Source organism: Bos javanicus, chromosome 5, assembly GCF_032452875.1.
Source record: "Bos javanicus breed banteng chromosome 5, ARS-OSU_banteng_1.0, whole genome shotgun sequence".
NCBI lineage: Eukaryota > Metazoa > Chordata > Mammalia > Artiodactyla > Bovidae > Bos > Bos javanicus.
The window spans coordinates 69,377,550-69,402,613 of record NC_083872.1 but is presented as its reverse complement, the minus strand read 5'-3'; the positions used below and the strand labels follow the sequence as shown (position 1 = coordinate 69,402,613).

Sequence of the window (25,064 nt, the reverse complement as noted above, 5' to 3'; positions counted from 1 at the left end):
CTCTATTTCTTTGCATTGATCGCTGAGGAAGGCTTTCTTATCTCCTCTTGCTATTCTTTGGAATTCTGCATTCAGATGCTTATATCTTTCCTTTTCTCCTTTGCTTTTTGCTTCTCTTCTTTTCACAGCTATTTGTAAGGCCTCCTCAGACAGCCATTTTGCTTTTTTGCATTTCTTTTCCATGGGGATAGTCTTGATCCCTGTCTCCTGTACAATGTCACGAACCTCTGTAATAGTCATAGATTCTTTTTTTAATTAATTATTTTTAATTGGAGTATGATTGCTTTGAAATACTGTATCAACTTTTGCCATATATCAACATAGGTTCTCTTATTATCCCCATTTTACATATGAGAAAACTGAGGCTCAAGGAGGTAAAATCAATTGCCCAAGTCCACACATTTAGGAAGTACCTGAACACAGATTTGAACCCAGGATTTGTCTGACTCAACTCTGTGCTCTCAAACACTACTCCAAGAATCCTAAGCCAAAATGTCTGAAAGTGCCAGGCAGGAGCAGAGAGGATGGTGTGGACCCAGGATAAGACATAGAGAGTGGCAGGCAGAATGCCGGGCCAGAGGGCCCCCATCAGAAGAAGACACCACTTGGCAGTAACAGCCAGTCCTAACCCTGTGGGAAAGTGGCCAATGTGACCAGATTTTCCATTTTCTGAAAGAAGCTTGAGATCTGGATTTTATATGAAATCTCCCGACTTTTATGGGAACAGATTCAAATATTTTTAGAAAAACATGGTGCAGTCTGAAAATTGGCATCTACGCTGTCAGGCAGGAACTCTTATCCCCTACTCTTCATGTTTCCTGTTGGAGGAAGTTCAGCAGGACTACCCCCAACACCCACCTCATTCTGCCCCTCTGATTGGCGAGTTTCCAGGAAGGAACTGGGCTTGCTCACCTAATCTCCATCCTCCAAGGAGCCAGCCTGATTTGTGGAAAATCTTCAAAGAAAGGCTGGGGGGGAAGTCCATCTACTCAAGGATTTGTTGTTGTTGCTTAGTCACTAAGTCATGTCTGACTTTTTTGTGACCCCAAGGGGCACTCAAAAAGTGAGCAGAAAGTCATGTTCTCCAAACTGCTTTTGTGGTGTTTTCCTTTCCTGTGTCTGCCATAATGAAGTACCACAGACTGGTACTTACAACAACAGAAATGTACTCTCTCAGAGTTCTGGAGGCTAGAAGTCCAAAATCAAGGTGTCAGCAGGGCCATACTTCCTCTGAAGTTTTCAGGGAAGGCTCTTTTCTTGCCCCTTCCAGCTTCTGGTGTCTCCTGGCAATCCTTGGGCTTCCATGACTCACAACTGCATCACTTCCATCTCTGCCTCTGTCTTCACATGACATGCTCCCTCTTTGTCTCTGTCCATCTGTTTTACCTTCTTATAAGGCATGAGACATACTGGATTTAGGGTTCATTTAGTCTGGCATGGCCTCATCTAGACTAATTACATCTGCAAAAACCCTATTTCCAAGTCAGGTCGCATTCTGAGGTGGAGTGAGCATGAATTTTGGAAGAGGATGTTACTCAACAGAATTTTTTATTATTATTTATTTATTTGGCTACACCAGGTCTTAGTTGCAGCATGTGGGATCGTTGACCTTTGTTGCAGCATGCAGGATCTTTAGTTGAGGCCAGCAAAGTCAGTTGCAGCACGGGCGATCTAGTTCCCTTACCAGGGATCAAGCCTGGGGCCCCTACATTGAGAGCAGAGTCTTAGCCACTGGACCATCAGGGAAATGCCCAGAATTTTTTTAAGAGTGGTATTTTAATCTCCATCTCTCTGATTCCTGTGTTTATCTCTATACTGGTTCCTGTTGGGAGAGTTTATCTCCTAGAAGTTCAGCAGTTAATGCTGCCTGTTTGCATCCTCTACATCACACTGGAATGAGATCATTTCTCTCCTGCATACTTCCTTCTCGTCTTCCCTGGCATTTCCTCTTCTCTCTCCTTTTGCTTTTTAACTAGTCTTTGGTAAGTTAGGCCTCTGACAAATGTTGCCATGCTATAGTGGAAAGGCTCTGAGATTCTACAAACCTGGACTCAAGTCCCACCTTGGCATCTACCAGCCCTTAGGGCCTGACTCCTCACAGATGTGCAGTTAATGTGTGAATGGAATGTGCCATTAGAGAGGCTCAGACTGAGGCAGGTGCACGGTTCTGCTGGATCTCAGCTTCCTCATCAGAAACACGGAAGGGATCATAAACATCACAGAGAAACCCTGTGTTCCATGAAAGAGACATTTCACCATAAAATAAATGGCTCTGCAAGAGAAGAATCAGGGAAACAGTAACGTCATTTGGTGAATTTTTCTGAGAGTAAAGAGAACTCATAGTGCCCACCATAATAAGCCAAGCGGCCCTAGAGACCTTCCAGGCTAAGTCTAACACCAGGAGCCACTCCTGGAGCCCACGGCATAGTCTCTCCCTCTCTCTCCTTTTCCACTGCACAAATGGCAGGACAGGAGTACGTCAGAACTTTTCTGATGTGATGGGGAAGAGGGAATCCAAAGGTTTGAAGAGATAGGGATGCTGGTGTGAATTTCTCAAGGGTGAGCTGCTCCCCACCACAGAGGAGACCCCCTCCCCCAAGGCACTGAGCAAATTGAGAAATACATAGTAAAGGGAGTATCCAGGGGGATCATTCTCTGTAACGTGGCTGTGACAATGGGAGATGCTGCCCTTGAGATGGGTTCTTTGTTTACTTGGCGGGGGGGGCGGGGGCTGGGGGTGGAGATGAGACCCCAGAGAAGCAGAGGTCAAGAACTCAACCACCCAATCAAGAAGGAGGGAATATGTGTATACAGTGAGAGCCTTTTTTGGTGTGGGGGCTCCAAAATCACGGCAGATGGTGACTGCAGCCATGAAATTAAAAGATGCTTGCTCCTTAGAAGAAAAGTTATGACCAACCTAGATAGCATATTAAAAAGCAGAGACATTATTCTGCCAACAAAGGTCTGTCTAGTCAAAGCTATGGTTTTTCCAGTAGTCATGTATGGATATGAGAGTTTGACTATAAAGAAAACTGAGCGCTGAAGAATTGATGCTTTTGAACTGTGGTGTTGGAGAAGACTCTTGAGAGTCCTTGGGACAGCAAGGAGATCCAACCAGTCAATCCTAAAGAAAATCAGTCCTGAATATTCATTGGAAGGACTGATGCTGAAGCTGAAGCTCCAAAACTTTGGCCACCTGTTGGAAAGAACTGACTCACTGGAAAAGACTCTGATGTTAGGGAAGACTGAAGACAGGAGGATAAGGGGACAACAAAGGATGAGATGGTTGGATGGCATCACCGACTCGATGGACATGAGTTTGAGCAAGCTCTGGGAGTTGGTGGAGGACAGGGAAGCCTGGCGTGCTGCAGTTCTCGGGGTCACAAAGAGTCGGACACGACTGAGCAGCTGAAGTGACTGATAGCTGATTCACGTTGATATATAGCAGAAACTAACACAACATTGTAAAGCAACTATGTGTGCACGCATGCCCCGTTGCTCAGTCGTGTCTGACTCTTTGCACCCCCATGGACTGTATGTAGCCGGCTAGGCTTCTCTGGAAAAAATTTAAAAAAACAAAGTTGCTATTAGAAGTTAATTCCACAAGAGGGCAGTAAATGCACGCATTACATAGGCATGCTCCTAGCCCTTGGTTTGTCTTTTTTTTTTTTCACAAAGATGTTAAACACTCAAAGTTATTACAGATTTTATGCAGATTGTTAAGAAGTCAACTCAAACTAGTTTCCTATTATCTTTAAAGTACAGCGGATTACTGTGAGAGTTAAATATAATACAGTCAAGTGTCTGGTAAAACTCAAGATCTGGTAAACTGATGAAAGGACTTCCTCCATCAATATTCAATAAACCATTTGTACTCACTCCTGTGAGCCTAACACTGCACTAATGCTCAGGGTCAGGGTGTATCAGGCTTGAAGGTCACTGAACAATGAGAGACAAGGACCCACTCCACCACTGCACCACACCCTACTCACCTTTATTCTGTGTATACAAATACATCCCTACACACATATACAAAAACATCTGGGATAATTCTGTATATAAATTTATGTTTGCTTTCTGAAACATACTGTGCACATTTTCCCATTAAATTACATATTCATCAAAAGCATAATTTTTCTGACTATATAATATTCCCATATAGCTGACTCATAAAACATTCCTTTATTGTCAAACGCAGCAAAGGAAACAATCGAGTGAAGAGAAACACGAAAAGTGTTCAACATGACTAACCGTCAGGAAAATGCAAATCAAAAAACCACAGTGAATTATCACCTCACATCTGTTAGAATAGCCATCGTCAAAAAGACAAGCAGTAAGTGCTGGAGAGGATGAGGGGAAAAGGAGAAACTTGTACTCTGTTGAGGGGAATGTAAGTTGGTGCAGCTACTATGGAAAACAGTACAGAGTTTCCTCAAAAAATTAGAAATAAAATTGCTGTGTGCTTAGTAGCTCAGTTGTGTCTGACTCTCTACGATCCTATGGACTGTAACCCACCAGGCTCCTCTGTCCATGGGGACTCTCCAGGCAAGAATACTGGAGTGGGTAGCCATGCCCTCCTCCATGGGATCTTCCCGATCCAGGAATCGAATCCAGGTCTCCTGCATTGTGAGCAGATACTTTACTGTCTGAGCCCACCAGAACTGCCATCAGTTCAGTTCAGTCACTCAGTCGTGTCCGACTCTTTGCGACCCCATGAATCGCAGCACTCCAGGCCTCCCTGTCCATCACCAACTCCCAGAGTTCACTCAGACTCACGTCCATCGAGTCAGCGATGCCATCCAGCCATCTCATCCTTTGTCGTCCCCTTCTCCTCCTGCCCCCAATCCCTCCCAGCATCAGAGTCTTTTCCAATGAGTCAACTCTTCGCATGAGGTGGCCAAAGTACTGGAGTTTCAGCTTTAGCACCATTCCTTCCAAAGAAATCCCAGGGCTGATCTCCTTCAGAATGGACTGGTTGGATCTCCTTGCAGTCCAAGGGACTCTCAAGAATCTTCTCCAACACCACAGTTCAAAAGCATCAATTCTTCGGCGCTCAGCTTTCTTCACAGTCCAACTCTCACATCCATACATGACCACAGGAAAAACCATAGCCTTGACCAGACGAACCTTTGTTGGCAAAGTAATGTCTCTGCTTTTGAATATGCTATCTAGGTTGGTCATAACTTTCCTTCTCCTTCTCAGTATGTAGCTGAAGGAAATGAAATCACTGTCTCAAAAGAGATGTGGGGAAAAGGAAACCCTTTTACTCTGTTGGTGGGAATGTAAATTGGTGCAGCTACTGTGGAAAACAGCATGGAAGTTCTGCAAAGAAAAATAGAACTACCACGGGATTCAGCAATCCTCCTTCTGGGTATATGGCTGAAGGAAGTGAAATCACTATCTCAAAAAGATATCTGCCACACATGCCCCAATGTTCCCTGCAGTATTATTGACACTGTCTGTACAAATAGATAAAGAAAATGTGGTATGGAAGATTACAATGGAAGATTCAGATCAGATCAGTCGCTCAGTCGTGTCTGACTCTTTGTGACCCCATGAATTGCAGCACTCCAGGCCTCCCTGTCCATCACCAACTCCCGGAGTTCACTCAGACTCACGTCCATCGAGTCAGTGATGCCATCCAGCCATCTCATCCTCTGTCATCCCCTTCTCCTCCTACCCCCAATCCCTCCCAGCATCAGAGTCTTTTCCAATGAGTCAACTCTTCGCATGAGGTGGCCAAAGTACTGGAGTTTCAGCTTTAGCATCATTCCTTCCAAAGAAATCCCAGGGCTGATCTCCTTCAGAATGGACTGGTTGGATCTCCTTGCAGTCCAAGGGACTCTCAAGAATCTTCTCCAACACCACAGTTCAAAAGCATCAATTCTTCGGCGTTCAGCCTTCTTCACAGTCCAACTCTCACATCCATACATGACCACAGGAAAAACCATAGCCTTGACTAGATGAACCTTTGTTGGCAAAGTAATGTCTCTGTTTTTGAATATGCTATCTAGGTTGGTCATAACTTTCCTTCCAAGGAGTAAGCGTCTTTTAATTTCATGGCTGCAGTCACCATCTGTAGTGATTTTGGAGACCAGAAAAATAAAGTCTGACACTGTTTCCACTGTTTCCGCATCTATTTCCCATGAAGTGGTGGGACCAGATGCCATAATCTTCGTTTTCTGAATGTTGAGCTTTAACCCAACTTTTTCACTCTCCACTTTCACTTTCATCAAGAGGCTTTTGAGTTCCTCTTCACTTTCTGCCATAAGGGTGGTGTCATCTGCATATCTGAGGTGATTGATATTTCTCCCGGCAATCTTGATTCCAGTTTGTGTTTCTTCCAGTCCAGTGTTTCTCACGATGTACTCTGCATATAAGTTAAATAAGCAGGGTGACAATATACAGCCTTGAGGTACTCCTTTTCCTATTTGGAACCAGTCTGTTGTTCCATGTCCAGTTCTAACTGTTGCTTCCTGACCTGCATACAAATTACTCAAGAGGCAGATCAGGTGGTCTGGTATTCCCATCTCTTTCAGAAATTTCCACAATTTATTGTGATCCACACAGTCAAAGGCTTTGGCATAGTCAATAAAGCAGAAATAGATGTTTTTCTGGATCAACCATAAAAGAAGAAGGAAATCCTGCCATCTGCAAAATCATGGATGAACCTGGAGGACATTATTCCAAGTAAAATAAGACAGACAAAGAGAAATATTGTCTGATCACACTTGTGAGTAAAAATTTTTATAAAGAAATTAATTCATAGAAACAGAGAGTAGAATATTGGGTACCAGGGTTTTGGAGAGTGAGAGAAATGGGAAGATGCTAGTCAGAGGGTAAAAAGTTGCAATTATGTGGGATGAACAAGTCTAAAGAGCCAAGGCTCAGCATGATGGCTATAGTTAATAATACTGTGTTGAATAACGGAAATATGCTAAGGAAGTAGATCTCAAGTGAACTCATCACAGACACATATGGGAATTAATGTGTTGGTTTGACTGTAGTAATCATTTCACTATGTATATCAAGTCATGTTGAACACAATAAATATATACAATTTTTATTTTAAAGTACATTTTAAAGAATTAAAAGTCTATAATGGTCCTGGTCTTTCTCCAAAATACCCCTCCCCCATGACCCTCTAACCTTTCCAACAACTCTCCCATTTGCCATATCCTTTTCCAACCACACTGAATTCTTCACTCTTCTTTAAATATTCTAGACATATTTTTGCATGAGGTATTTTAGCTTGCCACTTCTTAAAATGTTCTGCTGGAACCCACATGGGTAGCTACTTCTCCTTCAGTTCTTTGCCTTCAAATGTCTTTTTAGTGAGTAATTCCCTGATCTTCCTATTCAAGATTAAAATTGCAAACCCACCTGCCCAACTAGCTCTCTATTCCCTTTTCTGGCTTAGTTTTCCCCCATAGAACTTATTACTGTAACACATATATAATATTTATTCACTTAGTGCATCTCCTCATGTAAAACATAAACCTGATATCAAGGACTTTTGTCTGATTGGCTCACTGTTGCATCTCCAATGCCTAAAATAATGCCAGGTCTCCAGCTAGTGATTGTTCCTAGCAAAAGGGCAGTGGGACTTCCCTGGTGGTACACTGGTTAAGAATCTACCTTCCAATGCAGGGGTTTGATCCCCTGGTCAGGAAACTAAAATCCCACATGCTGTGGGGCAACTAAGCCCAAGCTCCACAACTAGAGAAAGCCCACACTCTACAAAGAAGTCCCAGCATGGCCAGAAAAAAATTAATAAAAATTAAAGAAAAAAAAAAACACTTCCTAATGAATTAGATGAGATAGAGGTATTCTGATAGGTAGTTCAGATGGTAAAGAGTCTGCCTGCAAATGTGGAAGACACAGGTTCTATCTCTGGGTGGGGAAAATCCCCTGGAGAAGGAAATGGCAACCCGCTCCAGTGTTCTTGCCTGGAAAATCCCATGGGATGGAGGAGCCTGGCAGGCTTCAGTCTGTGGGGTCATAAAGAGTCAGACATGACTGAATGGCTAACACTTTCACACTTTGAGTAGGGACTTCCCTGGCAGTCCAGTGGTTATGAATACATCTTCCAATTCAGGGGACACAGGTTCAATCCCTGGATGAGGAACTAAGATCCCACATGCCTTGGAGCAACTTAACCTGCTTGCCGCAACTACAGAGTCCACGTGCTGTAACAAAAGATCCTGCTGGTCACAGTGATCCCCAGTGCCACAACTAAGACCCGATACAGCCAAATACATTAATTTTAAAAAATACACATCCACAGGATGAGTAAAAAGATAAAATTTGTTACATTTTTAAAAAAATAAATGCCAGACCTAGACTCAGAAAATAATTGTTGGATGAATGAATCAGTGAATTAATGAATCCTTCTAATAACAATCTTAGAAGAAAACTAGAATAGATTTTGTCCTATTTACTGAAATTTTTCAAGGCACAGAAACAGCCAGATGATTTACCAAAGGCCTTAAATCTGTCCCAAAGATACTACTGCTCTAGAGAAAACACACCCTGTCTGAGAGTCACAAATTCTCTTGCTTTCATATCAATACAAAGTCATTTTTTCATAGTAGATCCCTTAGACTCAATTCTAAGAAGAATGGAAAAGAATATACAAGATGCCTGCCTCCTAGGGAGTCTGCAGCACTTTAAGTATTTATAGAATAAGCAAAATAGATAAATGAAGTGCTAAATTATCATGTAACATGTAGTTACAGACTCTGTTGTTGTTGTTCAGTTGGTAAGTTGTGTCTGACACTTGGCGACCCCATAGACTGCAGCATGCCAGGTTCCCTTATCCTTCACTATCTCCCAGAGTTTGCTCAAACTCATGTCCATTGAGTCAGTGATGCTATCTAACCATCTCATCCTCTAGTGTTACAGACTCTACTGGTGGCAAGAGAAGTTTGTCTTCATTTAATGAATCGCCTTAGTGGAAAGAGAAGTGGGAGAGGGATGTGAAGTAACAGGATGGCCTCAATTACTAAGCAGCTGGTTATACTTGGTGCTGGGGGAGGTGTGGCCCTGCCCCATGAAATGTTTCTGACCTTCCTAGTAGAATGTCTTGGTTGGAACATACACTTTTGTTTCTTTATTTTCCTTGACTCTCTGTGTCAGTTTTTACGCATTAAACAGCCAACCACCCCTCCTAGTCTTGAAGGAATGTCTTGTGTAGGAGATAGACGTTATTGTTTAACAACGTTTTCCACAAATTGCACTGTCTAAGAACTCCAAGTCTTTTGTATTAGCCATTAAATGGGAAACGCCCATCTTCACAAACTAGAACTGCAAGTATTAGTCATGCCTCTACAGAGAGACTCACAAACCAGGGGTTGGAAGAGAACGAAAGACGAAGCCTTCTGATGGCCCTTAGGTGAGTGACTGGGGGGACCCAGCAGGTAAACCCCACAATTGCTTCCCCCCACAGTGGCTTCCCACAGTCTTCAGATGAAGCTCCACCTCACCCCATGAAGCTCCCACAGTCACCCTGCCCCACCTCTCCCCTGCAATTCCCACCACCCCCACCCAGCCAGGATGAACTCCCAGCAGTTCCCAGGACACACTGAGGGTCTTCAGGGCTCCGGGTTTGCGGTTCTTTACCCTTTCTTAGCTTCTTCTGCCCATATTTGTTTTCCTGGTGCTCTCCCTTATGGCTCAACAGGGAACTGCACTCTGGGAATCTATCCTAAGCCAGAAGTCTGACATGGGTGCCCCTGCACTGTGCTCCCAAAGCCATCAGGCTCCCCTGGGCGTTGCTCTCTGCTTAATACAGGTTACCCAGTGCCCTCTCCCCCACTATTCTAAAGAGCCCCAGATGCAGGGGTTGGGTCTTCCAGCAGTGTCCTCGGTGACTAGTATCCATATGGGGCACAGCAAGAACTCAATTGGTGATGATCAATAAACAATTAAGAATTGGAATGGGGTATCAGAAACCAATCTATGGGAAAGCACATCATTTTGTTCTGCTTGGATTTATCATGTTCATTAAGTAAAAGTAAGCTAAGAAAATGTAAACTATCTTCCTGGGAATGAGTTCCTTACATAACTCTTCACTCCTGAAATTCTTCACAACTTCCAGCACAGATATGATAAGACTACATAAAGCTCCCATTTGCAAAACAGAACCTTCTCCTCTTCCTCTTCAAGCCCTTCCCAACTGGAAAGCCCAGTGAGATAACCTCCCAGTTGTACTAACTTGTGCTAGTGCTAAGTCGCATCAGTCATGTCCGACTCTTTGTGACCCTATGGACTGGAGCCTGCCAGGCTCCTCTGTTCATGGGGATTCTCCAGGCAAGTACTAAGTTAGCCTCTTCTATCATTCTGTTCCTCTCCCTAGAGCCTCCTCCAGATCACTTCTGAGAATTCAGTTCATTGAGGAAGCCACTCTTCCATAAAACCCCAGAAGTAAGTTGTACTTGCCAAAACCAGACATCTACATTCCAGAGATTGAAACAGTTTTTCCAAAACTAAATTCAAGCAGTCTCCTAAAACCAAGTCTAGAAATAAATGCTCCTAGCATAGACAGTTTCTTAAGAAATCTTTTCCAATCAAAATAATTTTATTAGTCAGAAATTCTCTGAAACTCATCTCTCCAGTATACATTACATTGCAGTAACAGTCTTACAAAGAACCAGAATACATTGTTTGAAGAGTTTTTAACTCTCAAATTTTGGGCACACTCCTGAATATTCATTGGAAGGACTGATGCTGAAGCTGAAACTCCAATACTTTGGCCACCTGACACGAAAAACTGACTCATTTGAAAAGACCCTGATGCTGGGAAAGATTGAAGGCAGGAGGAGAAGGGGAGGACAGAGGATGAGATGGTTGGAAGGCATCATCGACTCAATGGACATGAGTTTGAGTAGGCTCCGGGAGTTGGTGATGGACAGGGAGGCCTGGCATACTGCAGTCCATGGGGTTGCAAAGAGTCGGACACAACTGGGGAACTGAACTGAACTGAAAGGTTTCTCCAATCTCTTGCTTTAGAAAGCTTTTAACATTAGTAATTACTCTTGTCTAAGACTTTCACTCAAGATTCTTGCAATACTTAATAAAAATGGTAATCAGACGTAAGACATAGGTAAGTGGGTGGTGGTATTAACTTGTAAGAATCACAAGGTTCTAAATTTAAATAATGTCCAGTTGAAGGAAAATGATAAGACTTGTCATAATATGAAAAATACTGTTCATTTATAATAAAATTTGATGGAGTTTTAGGAATGTGTTTAAACTAACTTTTGAATTGGATTTTTGTTTTTGCTTGCTAATAAAAGTCAACCTAAGAAGAACAAAGGATGGGTTTTTCAAGAACTAACATGAAAAAACAACCAATGAGCAAAACTTGAACAATGTGAGCAATAAAATAGGTATCATTATAGTGCTAGACTATAACCTAAAGAAGAACGTAGTATCCATGAGTCCTATGGATATAAATAAATAATTGAATAAAAAATGGGGGTGCTCAGCCGCTCAGTCGTGTCCAACTCTTTGTGACCCCATAGACAGTAGCCTGCCAGGCTCTTCTGTCCATGGGATTTCCCAGCAAGAATGCTGGAGTGGATTGCCATTTCCTCCTCAGGCGGATCTTCCTGACCCAGGGATCAAACCCAAGTCTCCTGCCTCTCCTGCATTGTAGATGGATTCTTTACCACTGAGTCACCTGGGAAGGCAGATGTGGGAGAAGAGACAAGTATTCTTCAGAGAAGGATTCCAAGTAACACAGGTGAAGGAACAAGGGAAGTAGAACATGAGCACTGGAAGCCACAGTATATGCTGCCAGCAGGGTCCAAGGATGAATGCTAAAATTGGTGGGCAAGTCTTTAAAAACAGGACATGTTCAGAGTCTCAAAGTGTCTCCCCCCAAATACTTAATAATTACCGTGGGTTTTTCCTTTTCTTTCCCTTTTGCTTTACTTTTTAATTGAGGTATATTTGACCTCTTTTGTAAACTCTGGTGCACAACATAATGACTTGATATGTCTATACATTTCAAAATGATCACCACGGAAGTCTAGTTACCATCTATCACCAAAGATGCTACGTTATTATGGACTATATTCCCCACACTGTACATTTTATCCCCATGACTCATTTATTTTGTAACTGGAAGTTTATATCTCATAATCTCCTTCACCTATTCATTCCTTCCCCCATCCTCCCCTCTGGCAAACAGCTGTTTGCATGACTGTTTCTGTTAGTCATTCATTTTGTTTTTTAAATTCCACGTATAAGTGAAATCATATAGTATTTGTCTTTCTCTGTCTGACTTATTTCACTTAACATAAATAAGTTCATTCATGTTGTCACAAATGGCAAGATTTCATTTTTTTATGGCAAGTAATACATAATGCTTCTCAAAAATTCCTTGACACTCTTTTCTCCAGGATGTTGAGCTTAATTCCCCTCTCCTTTGAATGTGGTCAAACTTCCCTGGTGGCTCAGATGGTATATGCCTACAATGTGGGAGACCCGGGTTCGATCCCTGGGTCGGGAAGATCCTCTGGAGAAGGCAAGGGCAAGAGTACTCCAGTACTCTTGCCTGGAAAATCCCATGGATGGAGGAGCCTGTAGTCTACAGTCCATGAGGTCACAGAGTCGGACACAACTGAGCAACTAAACTTTCACTTTCTTTTATTGAGTGTGGTCTAAACGTCTGACTCACTTATAAGGAACAGAGAATGGAAACAGAACACAAGACACCTTACGGTGGAGAAACCTGACAGATGCTCCTATCCAAATGATCATAGTTAATATCACCAATAACAAATTATGTTGAAGTCATAAGATATTATGATGTGCTGAAGGGGGCTCTTCATCTCTGTGGAATTCCCCTCAAATTTATAACCCCCATCCATAAGAAAACATCAGAGAAATCCAGACTGAGGAAAATACTTAAAATATGTAGGCTTCAAAAGTCTCAAGTCATGAAAAATAAGGAAATTCTGAGAAAACACCAGGAAGAGGAGAGTCAGGATGACAAATGCAACAGAATGCAGTGGAATTTGGGGCTTCCCTGGTGGTGTGGTGGCTAAGACTCCATGCTTCCAATGCAGGCGGCCTGGGTCCCACTCCTGGTCAGGGAACTAGATCCCACAGGCCACAACCTAGACCTGGTGTGACCAAACAAATAATTTAAAAAAAAAAAAAGAATGCAGTGGAATTTCAGGTTGGACCCTGAACAGAAAAAGGATGCTAACAGAACAGCTAATGGAATCCAATGAGAGCCTGTAGTTAGTCTATAGCATTATACCAATGTTTAATTTCTCAGTTTTGACAAATTATAGTATGTTTATGTAGGATGTTAACATTAAGGAAAGCTAGAGAATGGCATTTAAGAACTCTCTGTACCATCCTTACACTCCTCTTTAAATCTAAATTTATTTCAAAATTAAAAGTTTTCAAAAGTTAATCTATCTGTTATCTCTATGGGATAAACATGATATTTCACCCAAATGCCATTATGGATGTGTGGATATGGCACAGGAGTACACGTACCATAATCATTTCTCAGTGATTCCAATCTTCAGTTTGTTTGTTTGTTTTTCAAATCCATTTGAAGTCCCTATGATAGTTGTATGGAATACATAAGGTAATGATTTTCTTGTGAAAGATTTTGTTCTTTTCATAGCAATCCATTTATACATTATTATTTTTATACTGATATATTGTATCTACATATCACAACATGTGACTTATTTGAAAGTGTTCTTCTAGAAAATAATGAAGAAATCCAGGTAAAGAGGGATAAAAATGTTTTAATTGTTGAAATGCAATTGAGTGATTTACATTGCAGTATTAAGTGGATACACAAGGTCGTTATCAAATTAAGAACTTTCCAAATATCCCACTAACCATCAGTGACAAGTCCTTGAAAACAGTACAGAATTAACATGATAAGATGCTTTGATCACACACAAGTAGAATGGGAGACTTGATGGCTATGAAGTACTTGTAGTTACATAAGCCTTTAACTAAAGAAAAGAAGAAGTTAATTGAAATGTACGTACGGCATGCAAACCTCAGCAGTTGAAGTATTGCCATGTAATGTGTTGTTCCCAATAAAGAAACTCCTTTGACATTTAAATAAAGCTGAAAACCAATAGTAAAAAAGGGAGATAGCAGGAAGTTATCAATTTAATCAATTTTACAGCTAAAAATCAACATGAAGTAGAAATAGTGAAAAATAACAGACAAATATATTACTTTGGGTAACTCGTTGATAGTGCCTTATTATTTTAAGTTATAAATAGATGAAGGATTTTAATTTATAAAAACTATCAAAAAAGCATCAGTGAAAAGACATGATCTTCATGAGCTGTGGGGATGTTCAGGTGAGAACACAGCAGGGACACAGAGACCGGCTGGGCAAGAACCCTTCATAAGTTTGTCTTCTGCAGGTGGATCACAGAAAGTTCCATATCCAAGCATGTTGTTTAACCAATTCCCTTCTAGTACCACAACATTCAGTATGTACCCGTGGTTTCAACTACCAACTAAGAATTTGGGGGGAGGGGTGGCGACTGTTTAGAATTTCCTTGGAAATGTCTGTGCACATTACAAAATCCCATGAAGGAAAAATTTCATCCAGATCTTGATGAACAGGCTATGAGGGTAACAAACAAAAAAAAGGGGAAAGAGTTATTAGGAAGCATGAAAGGCAACACTTAGATAAAAATACATCAGCATTAAGCCTGCAAATTATTCAGATTTTCTCTTCAGTAAAACACACATTCAACACCCGTTTAACATCGATCTGAGAATGAAAATGTGGCCAGCATAGGGGGAAGCACTGATGACACTTATATAGAGACAAAGGTGGATGGACAAAGAGACTTTTCAACTTATAACTAAACTATTGGTTGGTCAAAAAGTTCCTCTGAGTTTCTTCACAACATCTTATGAATTGAACTCTTTGGCCAGCCCAATACACCAATGGGATGATGCCCAAACCTAGTTACCCATCAACAGCACAAAGATACAGATTGTTCAGCCACAACCCCACTCCTTTCCTGCTCAGTCAGACCCTCCTGGGAGGGGGCGAGCTATCCACATTATCTCCCTGGGGATCTGATGCAGCAAGCCCATCCACTGGCATTTGAGAAGCATTACTGCACTGGCAGCACTCCATACATCTAAACGGGCAAAACTTCCACCCTTGGGTCATCTGTAGAAGAAACTACACATCTGGAGATACAGCCAATTTTAAGAGATTATGAAAGTGTCCGTCGCTCAGTCGTGTCCAAATCTCTTTGCAACCCATGGACTGTAGCCCACCAGGCTCCTCTACCCTTGAAATTCTCTAGGCAAGAATACTGGAGTGGGTTGCCAGTTCCTTCTTCAGGGGATCTTCCCAACCAAGGGATTGAACCTGGGTCTCCTGCATTGCAGGCAAATTCTTTACGATTTGAGCCACTAGCTTCACAAAGTAACCAATTTGACTGTGAACTTGGGACACTAAGATTTTACACATATGTTGTTTAGTCGCTCAGTCGTGTCTGACTTCAGCAATCCCATGGACTGCAGGACGTCAGGCTTCCCTGTCCTTCACCATCTCCCGGAGCTTGCTCAAACTCATGTACATTGAGTCAGTGATGCCATCCAACCATCTCATTCTCTGTCGTTCCCTTCTCCTCCTGCCTTCAATCTTCCCCAGCATCAGAGTCTTTTCCAATGAGTCAGCTCTTCACGTCAAGTGGCCAAAGTACTGGAGCTTCAGTTTCAACATCAGTCCTTCTAGTGAATATTCAGGACTGATTTCATTTAGGATGGACTGGTATGACTTCCTTGCAGTCCAAAAGACTCTCAAGAGTCTTCTCCAAAATGATAGTTCAAAAGCGCCAATTATTTGGTGCTCAACTTTTTTTATAGTCCAACTCTCACATCCATACATGACCACTGGAAAAACCATAGCTTTTTCTACATGGACCTTTGATGACAAAGTAATGTCTGCTTTTTAATATGCTGTCTAGGTTAGTCATAGCTTTTCTTCCAAGAAGCAAGCACCTTTTAATTTCATGGCTTCAGTCACCATCTGCAGTGATTTTGGAGCCCCCAAAAATAAAGTCTGTCACTGTTTCCATTGTTTCCCCATCTATTTGCCATGAAGTGATGGGACTGGATGCCATGATCATTGTTTTTTGAACGCTGTTTTAAGCCAGCTTTTTCTCTCTCTTCTTTCACCTTCATCAAGAGGCTCTTTAGTTCCTCTTCGCTTTCTGCCCTAAGGATGGTATCATCTGCATATCTGAGGTTATTGATATTTCTCTCAGCAATCTTGATTCCAGCGTGTGCTTCATCCAGCCCAGCATTTGATATGATGTACTCTGCATAGTAATGCTCAAAGTTCTCCAAGCCAGGCTTCAACAGTACGTGAACCATGAACTTCCAGATGTTCAAGCTGGTTTCAGAAAAGGCAAAGGAACCAGAGATCAAATTGCCAACATCTGCTGGATCATCGAAAAAGCAAGAGAGTTCTAGAAAAACATCTATTTCTGCTTTATTGACTATGCCAAAGCCTTCGACTGTGTGGATCACAACAAACTGTGGAAAATTCTTAAAGAGATGGGAATACCAGACCACCTGACCTGCCTCTTGAGAAATCTGTACACAGGTCAGGAAGCAACAGTTAGAACTGGACATGGAACAACAGACTGGTTCCAAATAGGAAAAGGAATATGTCAAGGCTGTATATTGTCACCCTGCTTATTTAACTTATATGCAGAGTACATCATGAGAAACGCTGGGCTGGATGAAGCACAGGCTAGAATCAAGATTACCAGGAGAAATATCAATAACTTCAGATATGCAGATGACACCACCCTTATGGCAGAAAGCAAAGAAGAACTAAAGAGCTCCTTGATGACAGTGAAAGAAGAGAGTGAAAAAGTTGGCTTAAAGCTCAACATTCAGAAAACTAAGATCATGGCATCCGGGCCCATCACTCATGGCAAATAGATGGGGAAACAGTGGAAACAGTGGCAGACTTTATTTTTGGGGGCTCCAAAATCACTGCAGATGCTGACTGCTGAAATTAAAAGACGTTTACTCCTTGGAAGAAAAGTTTTGACCAACCTAGACAGCATATTAAAAAGCAAAGACATTTCTTTGCCAACAAAGGTCCATCTAGTCAAGGCTATGGCTTTTCCAGTAGTCATGTATGGATGTGAGAGCTGGACTATAAAGAAAGCTGAGTGCCAAAGAATTGATGCTTTTGAACTGTGGTGTTGGAGAAGACTCTTGAGAGCCCTTTGGACTGCAAGGAGACCCAACCAGTCCATCCTAAAGGAAATCAGTCCTGAATATTCATTGGAAGGACTGATACTGAAGCTGAAACTCCAATACTTTGGCCACCTGATGCAAAGAACTGACTCATTTGAAAAGACCCTGATGCTGGGAAAGACTGAAGGCAGGAGGAGAAGGGGACGACAGAGGATGAGATGGTTGGATGGCATCACCGACTCGATGGACATGAGTTTGAGTAGGCTCTGGGAGTTGGTGATGGACAGGGAGGCCTGGTGTGCTGCAGTCCATGGAGTCGCAAAGAGTCAGACATGACTGAGCAACTGAACTTAACTCTGCATAGACGTTAAATAAGCACAGTGATAGTGTACAGCCTGATGTACTCCTTTCCCAATTTGGAACCAGTTCTTTGTTCCATGTCCGGTTCTAACTGTTGCTTCTTGACCTGCATACAGGTTTCTCAGGAGGAAGGTAAGGTGGTCTGTTGACCACCTTTAAGAATTTTCCACAGTTTGTTGTGATCCACACAGTCAAAGGCTAAAGTATAGTCAAGGAAGCAGAAATAGATGTTTTTCTGGAAATCTCTTACTTTTTCTGTGATCCAATGGATGTTGGCAATTTGATCTTCTGGTTTAGGTCAAAAAACAAAAGCATCTCCAATCTCTTCCATAAAACGTCTCTTCTTATCAGCATTTCTGCCCGATAATTTAAGCTCCAACACCTCATGATAAGTACTACTAAGGATGCTTAACAATTGAGTAAACAGACAGCCTTTCAATGTAGACATTTTCTCAGATAATTCAAAAGAGGCAAATTGATTGGTAACCAGTAGAGTTAAAGAATGGGAAAAGTTGAAAGGAGAGAGGGATGGCAATAAAATAGTGTCTGTTTTCATACCGATAGCCATGGGCAGTAGGGAAATATTCAAGCTCACCGTCTAACATTGGCTGATGTTGGCTGATTCACCAGCAGTGTGGCTCCACTGTTATCAGGAAATTTCAGATCCACAATCATCTTGTCTAACTCTCACATGTGAAAATTGAAATTGGGTGAAGCTGGGAGAAAGTGAGGGATTCATCTAAGATCCTGTGTTAATACAGACCTGCCAAGTCTCCTGATCTCTGTCTACACAGCACTGCTTCCCACTCTATTCAGATGCTTTCTGAAATATATCCTGTTTTCAGGAGGGTAAACACTAATGTATGCTTATTTTCAACTAGATTATCTTTTCTATTTGATGCAGATAATAAAAAAAAATACAGTCACATCAGAAAAAAGCAGCAGGGAACTTAGAAATCTACATGAGATTTAGAACTCTTAAAAATACTAGAAATAGAAAATCTCCAGCAAGTTCTCAACACCCTAATATGGATATGAGCACTAGGGAATAATGCTCCATAATGTTGTAGCCTTGACGAGAAAGTCTTTGAAGAAGCTGCCTAATATTGTTGTATTTCTTATCCCAAAGAAACCAGTTAAAGCTTCCATGTCCCTTTCCTCCAATAGGAAAGCTCATTTGTCTCCATTTTTGAGCTTATTCTGCACCCCATATCGTCCCAGACACCAGTACCCATACTGGCTCTGAGCAAGAAGTTGGTTCAACATCAAATCAGTCTTGCTTCTGGTCTACCAAGGGCTGGATCCTAGTTACACAAAAGGATGACGGTACAATGACGATGATGATGGTGATGAAGACAGTGACAATTACAGCAGAAGGTACCATTGACTTTATATTTAATCCTAACAAGACCCCTTCAAGATAAATATCAGGGGAAGTAACTTGCCAGGCTAGTAACGGAAAGAGCCTGAATTCAAATCCAAGGTTGTCTGACTCCCAAAAGAGAACGGGCTATCTCAGGAGACAGAGCATTCCTGATCATTGGATGTTCAGCAAGACTGAAAGGCAAGATCTAAGCACTGCATGCATTGTGGACCAGGTGAACTGAAACTCTTTGGCTCTATGGTTGCTCAGTATCTTTTAGAGTATCTGGTACCCAGAGGGTCGTTAATGAAAGCTATTTTTCTTGTATCCTTGTTCTTGTTCATCGTATCAATATAATTCTAACTCCACACTCTTCACCAGGTCAACAGTGCTTCACCTTTTAAATTTGGTCTATAATTTTACTATTCCTTCCTGCAAAACTGCATCTTTGCAAACTGATGACTACCTATCTCTATTGGAGTTTTGGTACTGATAAATCTTCTCTCTGTATATCAAGTACTCCTGGCTATTGCCAAACATTTAATATTGATCCGAATCTAATTCCCAGCCTCTCTAGTCTTTCCTTGTCTATCATTTTCAAGGTCATAGCCCCTCAAAGATTTTGGCAATGAAGAGAGAAACCTCGGTAAGTCTAGGCAAACATGTAGCTTGTTCTTATTTGATGAATTAAGTTGCAGTTGAAAAAAATTAAGTGAAAAAAGGTAACTGCAGAGAAAATCAATCTAATCATTAAAGACTTCTTTACAATAAAACATATTTGATTCCATAGATTTAACTGAAAGATGAGATCCCTCCTAATCTTATACAGAGCATTATTAATATCTACAGTTCATTCATCAAGGGTAAATATACAGAATTATTTAGAAAAATATACAGTACCTCTTGATTATTGAGTCATGATATTTTCTTCTTCTAATCTTAAAAAAGAAAATTAAGAAAAGTTAAATATTCAGTTATAAAGAACTTATTGCAGTTACCCATAGAACTACAAATAGCTGGGATATATACATATTTGCTAGTCTAAATCATCAAGTAGAGAAAAAGCAATGAGGAACAAATAACCAGGGTATGTTAAAATAATATAATATTTTTATTATATTTGTGTACAAATTAAATTACATGTTACATCTATATATGTGTACATATCAATAGTTCTTTAAAAAACCATATATTAGACAACTGTATAGTGATTAGTAAATCAGCATTCTTTACAAGCCACATTAAAACTTAACTTTAGTAAGAAGCTATCTACAAAGTTGCAATCATACCTATTATCAAAAGGACTTCATTAGCCCCACAATTACTAACTACTAAAACTCAGAAAAAGGAGCCTCCACTTCATTTCGTTACACAAAAGGCAGTTAATTTTCTTCTAATCACCAGGCTACTTACCAGTTACATTTATAAGGTATTATAAGAATTCACCTTTATGTTCTACAAAAATTCCATAAATTTACTGAAACATTTGCTTTCACACTGATCATCACTGAAATCAAGATGAAATTTAAAATATCCATGGATCAACCACAAACAGAAGCTAACTGTTGCTCTGGAATTATTCTCATCATGTGGGTGGCAGTTTCAACAAATGATTACAATGAGCATGTATGGGTTTTTGTTGTTACTATTGTTGCTTGTTTTTTTTTAGGCCATGCCTGGTGGCATGTAGGATCTTAGTTCCATAACTAGGGACTGAACCTATGCCCTCTGCAGTGGAAGGTTGAAGTCTCAACCCTGAACTGCCAAGGAAGTCCCAGATATGGTTCTTATACATGGTTCACTGAAACTCAGTAATATTTAGGGTGAGCCAGGCAAGTGGAAATATCAATTTCACATTTTTTTTCACAAAACAAAAAATTAGACATGTAGAAACAGTAAATATCACAGAGTTTTACTTACTTTTCTGCACAGTCTTTGTCTGATTGGACACCATATTGACAGCTTCAGATGGTAGACCAACATACACTCCTCCATAGTTTCTTGATGAGAAAGAAGCAGAGATAGAAAAATCAGACCAAACTACATGGTTACATTTGCAGAAAGTGGTGATATCATGGGAACTTTCAAACAATTATAGAATTATTAAACTAATTTATGACTTTACAAAAGTAGAATTCAGAATACTATTGTCCTTGGAAGATCATTGTTTTTCTGTTTAAATAAAAGCTACATATAAAAATAGAAAGCTGTAGTTTTTAGATATTTTACTTGCAATGAGGAAGAAGGAGTTGGGATTTTTAGAATTCAGTGGAGTAATAAATAACAGTGGCATGACAGGTTACAGTTAATCAGTCAACATTTATCAAGAATTCACCTAATGTGGTAGCAGGTGCTATGAACACACAAAAACACTTTATGTGTAGGTAGATATAAAGTGTTGGAGGAGGAAATGGCAACCCACTCCAGTGTTCTTGCCTGGAGAATCCCAGGGACGGCGGGACCTGGTGGGCTGCCGTCTATGGGGTTGCACAGAGTCGGACATGACTGAAGCGACTTAGCAGCAGCAGCAGATATAAAGTGAGGAGAAAGAGAGAGGTAAGGAGTAATGAGAGTGAAGTGCAGTTAATCAGAGGATGGAAGGATGGAGAAGGCAGAGGAAGTGAAGAGATGTCATCCAATTTGAGAGAACAGCTCATCCAAAGTCCACGAGTGGAAGCTAGCACAGGCTGTGTGCACAGAACAAACCACGCTTGTTTGGAAGAAGCAAAGATAATGAAGAACTCGGGGCAAGATCTTTATCACACTACCTGCTCCCACCTGTATTGTCTGTGCCACAAGTTTCCCTGGAGGAACTGGTATTATTGGCAATGTGCTACCCAGGCGTCAATTAAATTTGTGAGTTAAATTAATTTGTGTTAAATTAAATCCATGAGGTGTGCCCAAAATACTCAAATTAAAGGCAGCTTCAACACTAAACATACCTCCTCTTATCATCTTCTGTTATCGATTCTTCTGTTCTAAAAGATCAAAAACATTTGATATGAGCCATTTGGTTACACAGAGACTTCATTTTTGGTTCTGAGCAAAAGGGGACTGACAAGTTAAAGACCACTTTTGTTTCTTTCAAGTTCTTCCATGGAGTATTTCAGTAACACAGTATGCTCTCTCTGCCTCTACAAAGAAAGGAAGTGGAGATTTGGAATTTATCTGCTGAACACTGGCCATACACACAGAAAATACACCCATAGAGGGCAAAAACCACCCTGTGATCTAATTTGTCCAAATTGAGCCCATAATCTAAATTCACCAGCTAATGATCAACCTCATTTACCTCTTGATAAAGTTGGATCATTTTTTAATTCAAAGGTGTCAAAGTCATACTGTAGTAGACCCAGTGCTATGCTTACTGAAGTGGTATAACACTTTTAGGTGCTATTTACAACTTTTAATTAAAATGGATTTATAACCCATCAGTACAGATAATAGGAAAATGATGGTGACAAACTTGTTCAAGATTATCAGAACCGTTTACTCCGATTCTGAATGGCCAGCGTTATTGTGAAATTGTTTTTGAAGCTGTAACTGGCAGTTATGGACATACAGAATGCCTAATTTTTTGCTGCAGATATTCTTTTCCTATCCAGTGACATATGTGTGTATTTTAAGTCTTTCCCCTTTTGTGTGATTCAGCTCAAGGATATATTCAATGTTTTAAAATATATTTAACTTCCCCAAATGTAAGAAAATAGTGAATTATTTTTAATCTATTACCTCATAAATTATTCAATGCCCTAAAACCCAACTTGCATTCTCTGTATAAAATTAATCAGTATCTTATGCAACTAATTTGCATGAAATGATAATGTAGCTGCCATATTTTTGGGTAATAAATTAAGCTTCAGATATATTATTAAATCTTTAAAAATATCATTTATAAAGACTTACCAGATAGCCATTTTTTAAACCTTCAAGTAAGTTATAGTGCCTGCCTTTATCTACATGCTCCCTTCATTCCACAAATGATTATTCTATGATACAAAGACTGGAGACTAAAGACCACATGGGTAAAAACAGCATCATCAACGAGTCCTTCCCATGTGTCAGATTCCACATGCCAGACGTTCCACATGCACCAGTGTGATTTCTCCCAACAGTTCTGAGGAAATAGCTTCAGAGAGCCAGGTAATGAACAAATACGCAAGTCCAACAAGTAAGACCAACATTGAAACCCCACCCAGATATCTGACACCAAAACCACATTCCACATTCCAATTTACCACTCTGCCTCTCAAACAGGAAGATGTTAAAGTGAAAAACACTTCCTGCGACAAACCAACATGGTGGCTTCCCCTAGAGTGGGCGCTGCCTCCACACCACTCTTTACAAAAGCTGTGAGCCTCATCCCTGTCTCACAACCTGCTTGTGTAACTGTACCAGGTACTTTGCTCCTGCGATTCTACTATTTCCTTCAATCCTCATCACAATCCTGAAAAATGGGGATTTGTTGTTGTTGCTGTTGTTGTTTAGTCGATCAGTCGTTTTCAACTCTTTGAGACCCCATGGACAGTAGCCCATCAGGCTCCTCTGTCCATCAGATCTCCCAGGCAAGGATCCTAGAGTGGATTGCCATTTCCTTCTCCAGGGAATCTTCCCAACCCTAGGATCGAACCCGCCTCTCCTGCATTAGCAGGCAGATTCTTTACTAGTGAGCCACCCAGGAAGCCCAAAATGAGGATTAGTCACATTTAAAAATGAAAAACTGAGACTCTGAAAGGTGGTGTACTATATCCAAGGTTACATGGCCAAGTAATAGAGCCAGAATTCAAAACAAAGGTTGCTGTACAATAGAAATTAATACAACATGGTAAAGCAACTATGTTGTTTTATTGTTGTTGTTGTTGTTCAGTCACCCAGTCATGTCTGACTCTTTGCAACCCCATGGACTGCAGCACACCAGGCCTCCCTGTCCCTCACCATCTCCCAGAGTTTGCCCAAGTTCATGTCCATTGCTTCAGTGATGACATCTAGTCATCTCATCCTCTGACACCCTCTTCTCCCTCTGTCCTCAATTTTTCCCAGCATCAGAGACTTTTCCAAAGAGTCAGCTGTTTGCATCAGATGACCAAAATACTGGAATTTCAGCTTCAGCATCAATCCTTCCAACAAGTATTCAGGGTTGATTTCCCTTAAGATTAACTAGGTTGATGCTCCAATAAAAATCTGTATGTGTGTGTATGATTTGTGTGTGTGTGTGATTTCAGTTCCTGCTTCATAAACTGTGGGCCCATGCTAATTTGTATCAGAGAAACACCTCTATCTCCCAAGCCGGATCTCTCTGATTTTATCATCCCATTTATAAGAAGGAACCAAGGTGGCAGAAGGGTCTTAGTCAATGTTTCATTAGCATTAGACCTAAGCCTCTATGCTGTCAGGGGCAAGCAATCTTTTACAACTTGTTAAATGGCTACATAACTCATTTTATGAGTCATGTATTGAAGTTTTCTTGGTAGAAAACCTCTCCAGATCAGCAGTTACATTAGACTGTATTCATCTGAACAACCAGGTCCAAATCAAAGTTAAATCAAAAAATAGTGGCTGGTCTAAACTAAATCTCCTTGTGGACAGAGAGGGCCAAGCCACTCTGGCTGCCTGAGAGCCAAGTGCTGCCCTGTCCTGTTCGAGAGGACAGCAGCCTCTCAGCTATGGTCTGCCTCTCAGTCCTGCCCTGCCTGCACTGGCTGTAGCCTTCAGAAAAAGAAATGGTTCATCAAGCAGCAATAAACATTCCTGGTAAGAGGAAGATCTAGAGACATTAAGCATCTAAAAAGATACACCTTTGGTGTGAAGGTCAGCTTCTTTTGAAAGGGCCTTTCTTGTTGATGAAAAGTGGACATTATCTCACAGCAGTTCAAAACAACTGGGGTGATAAATTTATCTGACTGCTAAGCAACTTGGCAAGAAACTTTAGTCTTCAGAATTCTAACACCTGGGAAGATTGACAAGTTTGGGATAACGCCTTGGCTGTCCAAATACCTGGGTTGCCCCACCCATGCACCATCTTAAAGAATCATTGTACTTGTTTCCCCTCACTGAGTGTATTTTGAAAGATCCTGTTACCAACTGGCCTTAGTAACTCACT

At 41.0% G+C, this 25,064-nt stretch overlaps 1 protein-coding gene across 13 annotated transcripts in view; it reads right to left on the bottom strand.

Moving 5' to 3' along the window:
- C5H12orf75 (chromosome 5 C12orf75 homolog) overlaps positions 1 to 25,064 on the bottom strand; it is a 92,695-nt gene that overhangs the window by 33,964 nt on the left and 33,667 nt on the right. For 2 of the 13 annotated variants that reach the window (XR_009736522.1, XM_061417176.1), the window contains exons 3-5: positions 21,907 to 21,942; positions 20,885 to 20,964; positions 19,865 to 19,897 (exon numbers count right to left, since the gene is read on the bottom strand). Coding sequence is in view for 10 of the 13 variants with exons in the window: in XM_061417176.1 (XP_061273160.1) it covers positions 19,872 to 19,897; positions 20,885 to 20,964; positions 21,907 to 21,942 (142 nt within the window). In the remaining 3 variants the exon portion in view is untranslated. The other 11 variants (XM_061417181.1, XM_061417182.1, XM_061417178.1 and 8 more) reach the window with 10 other exon arrangements.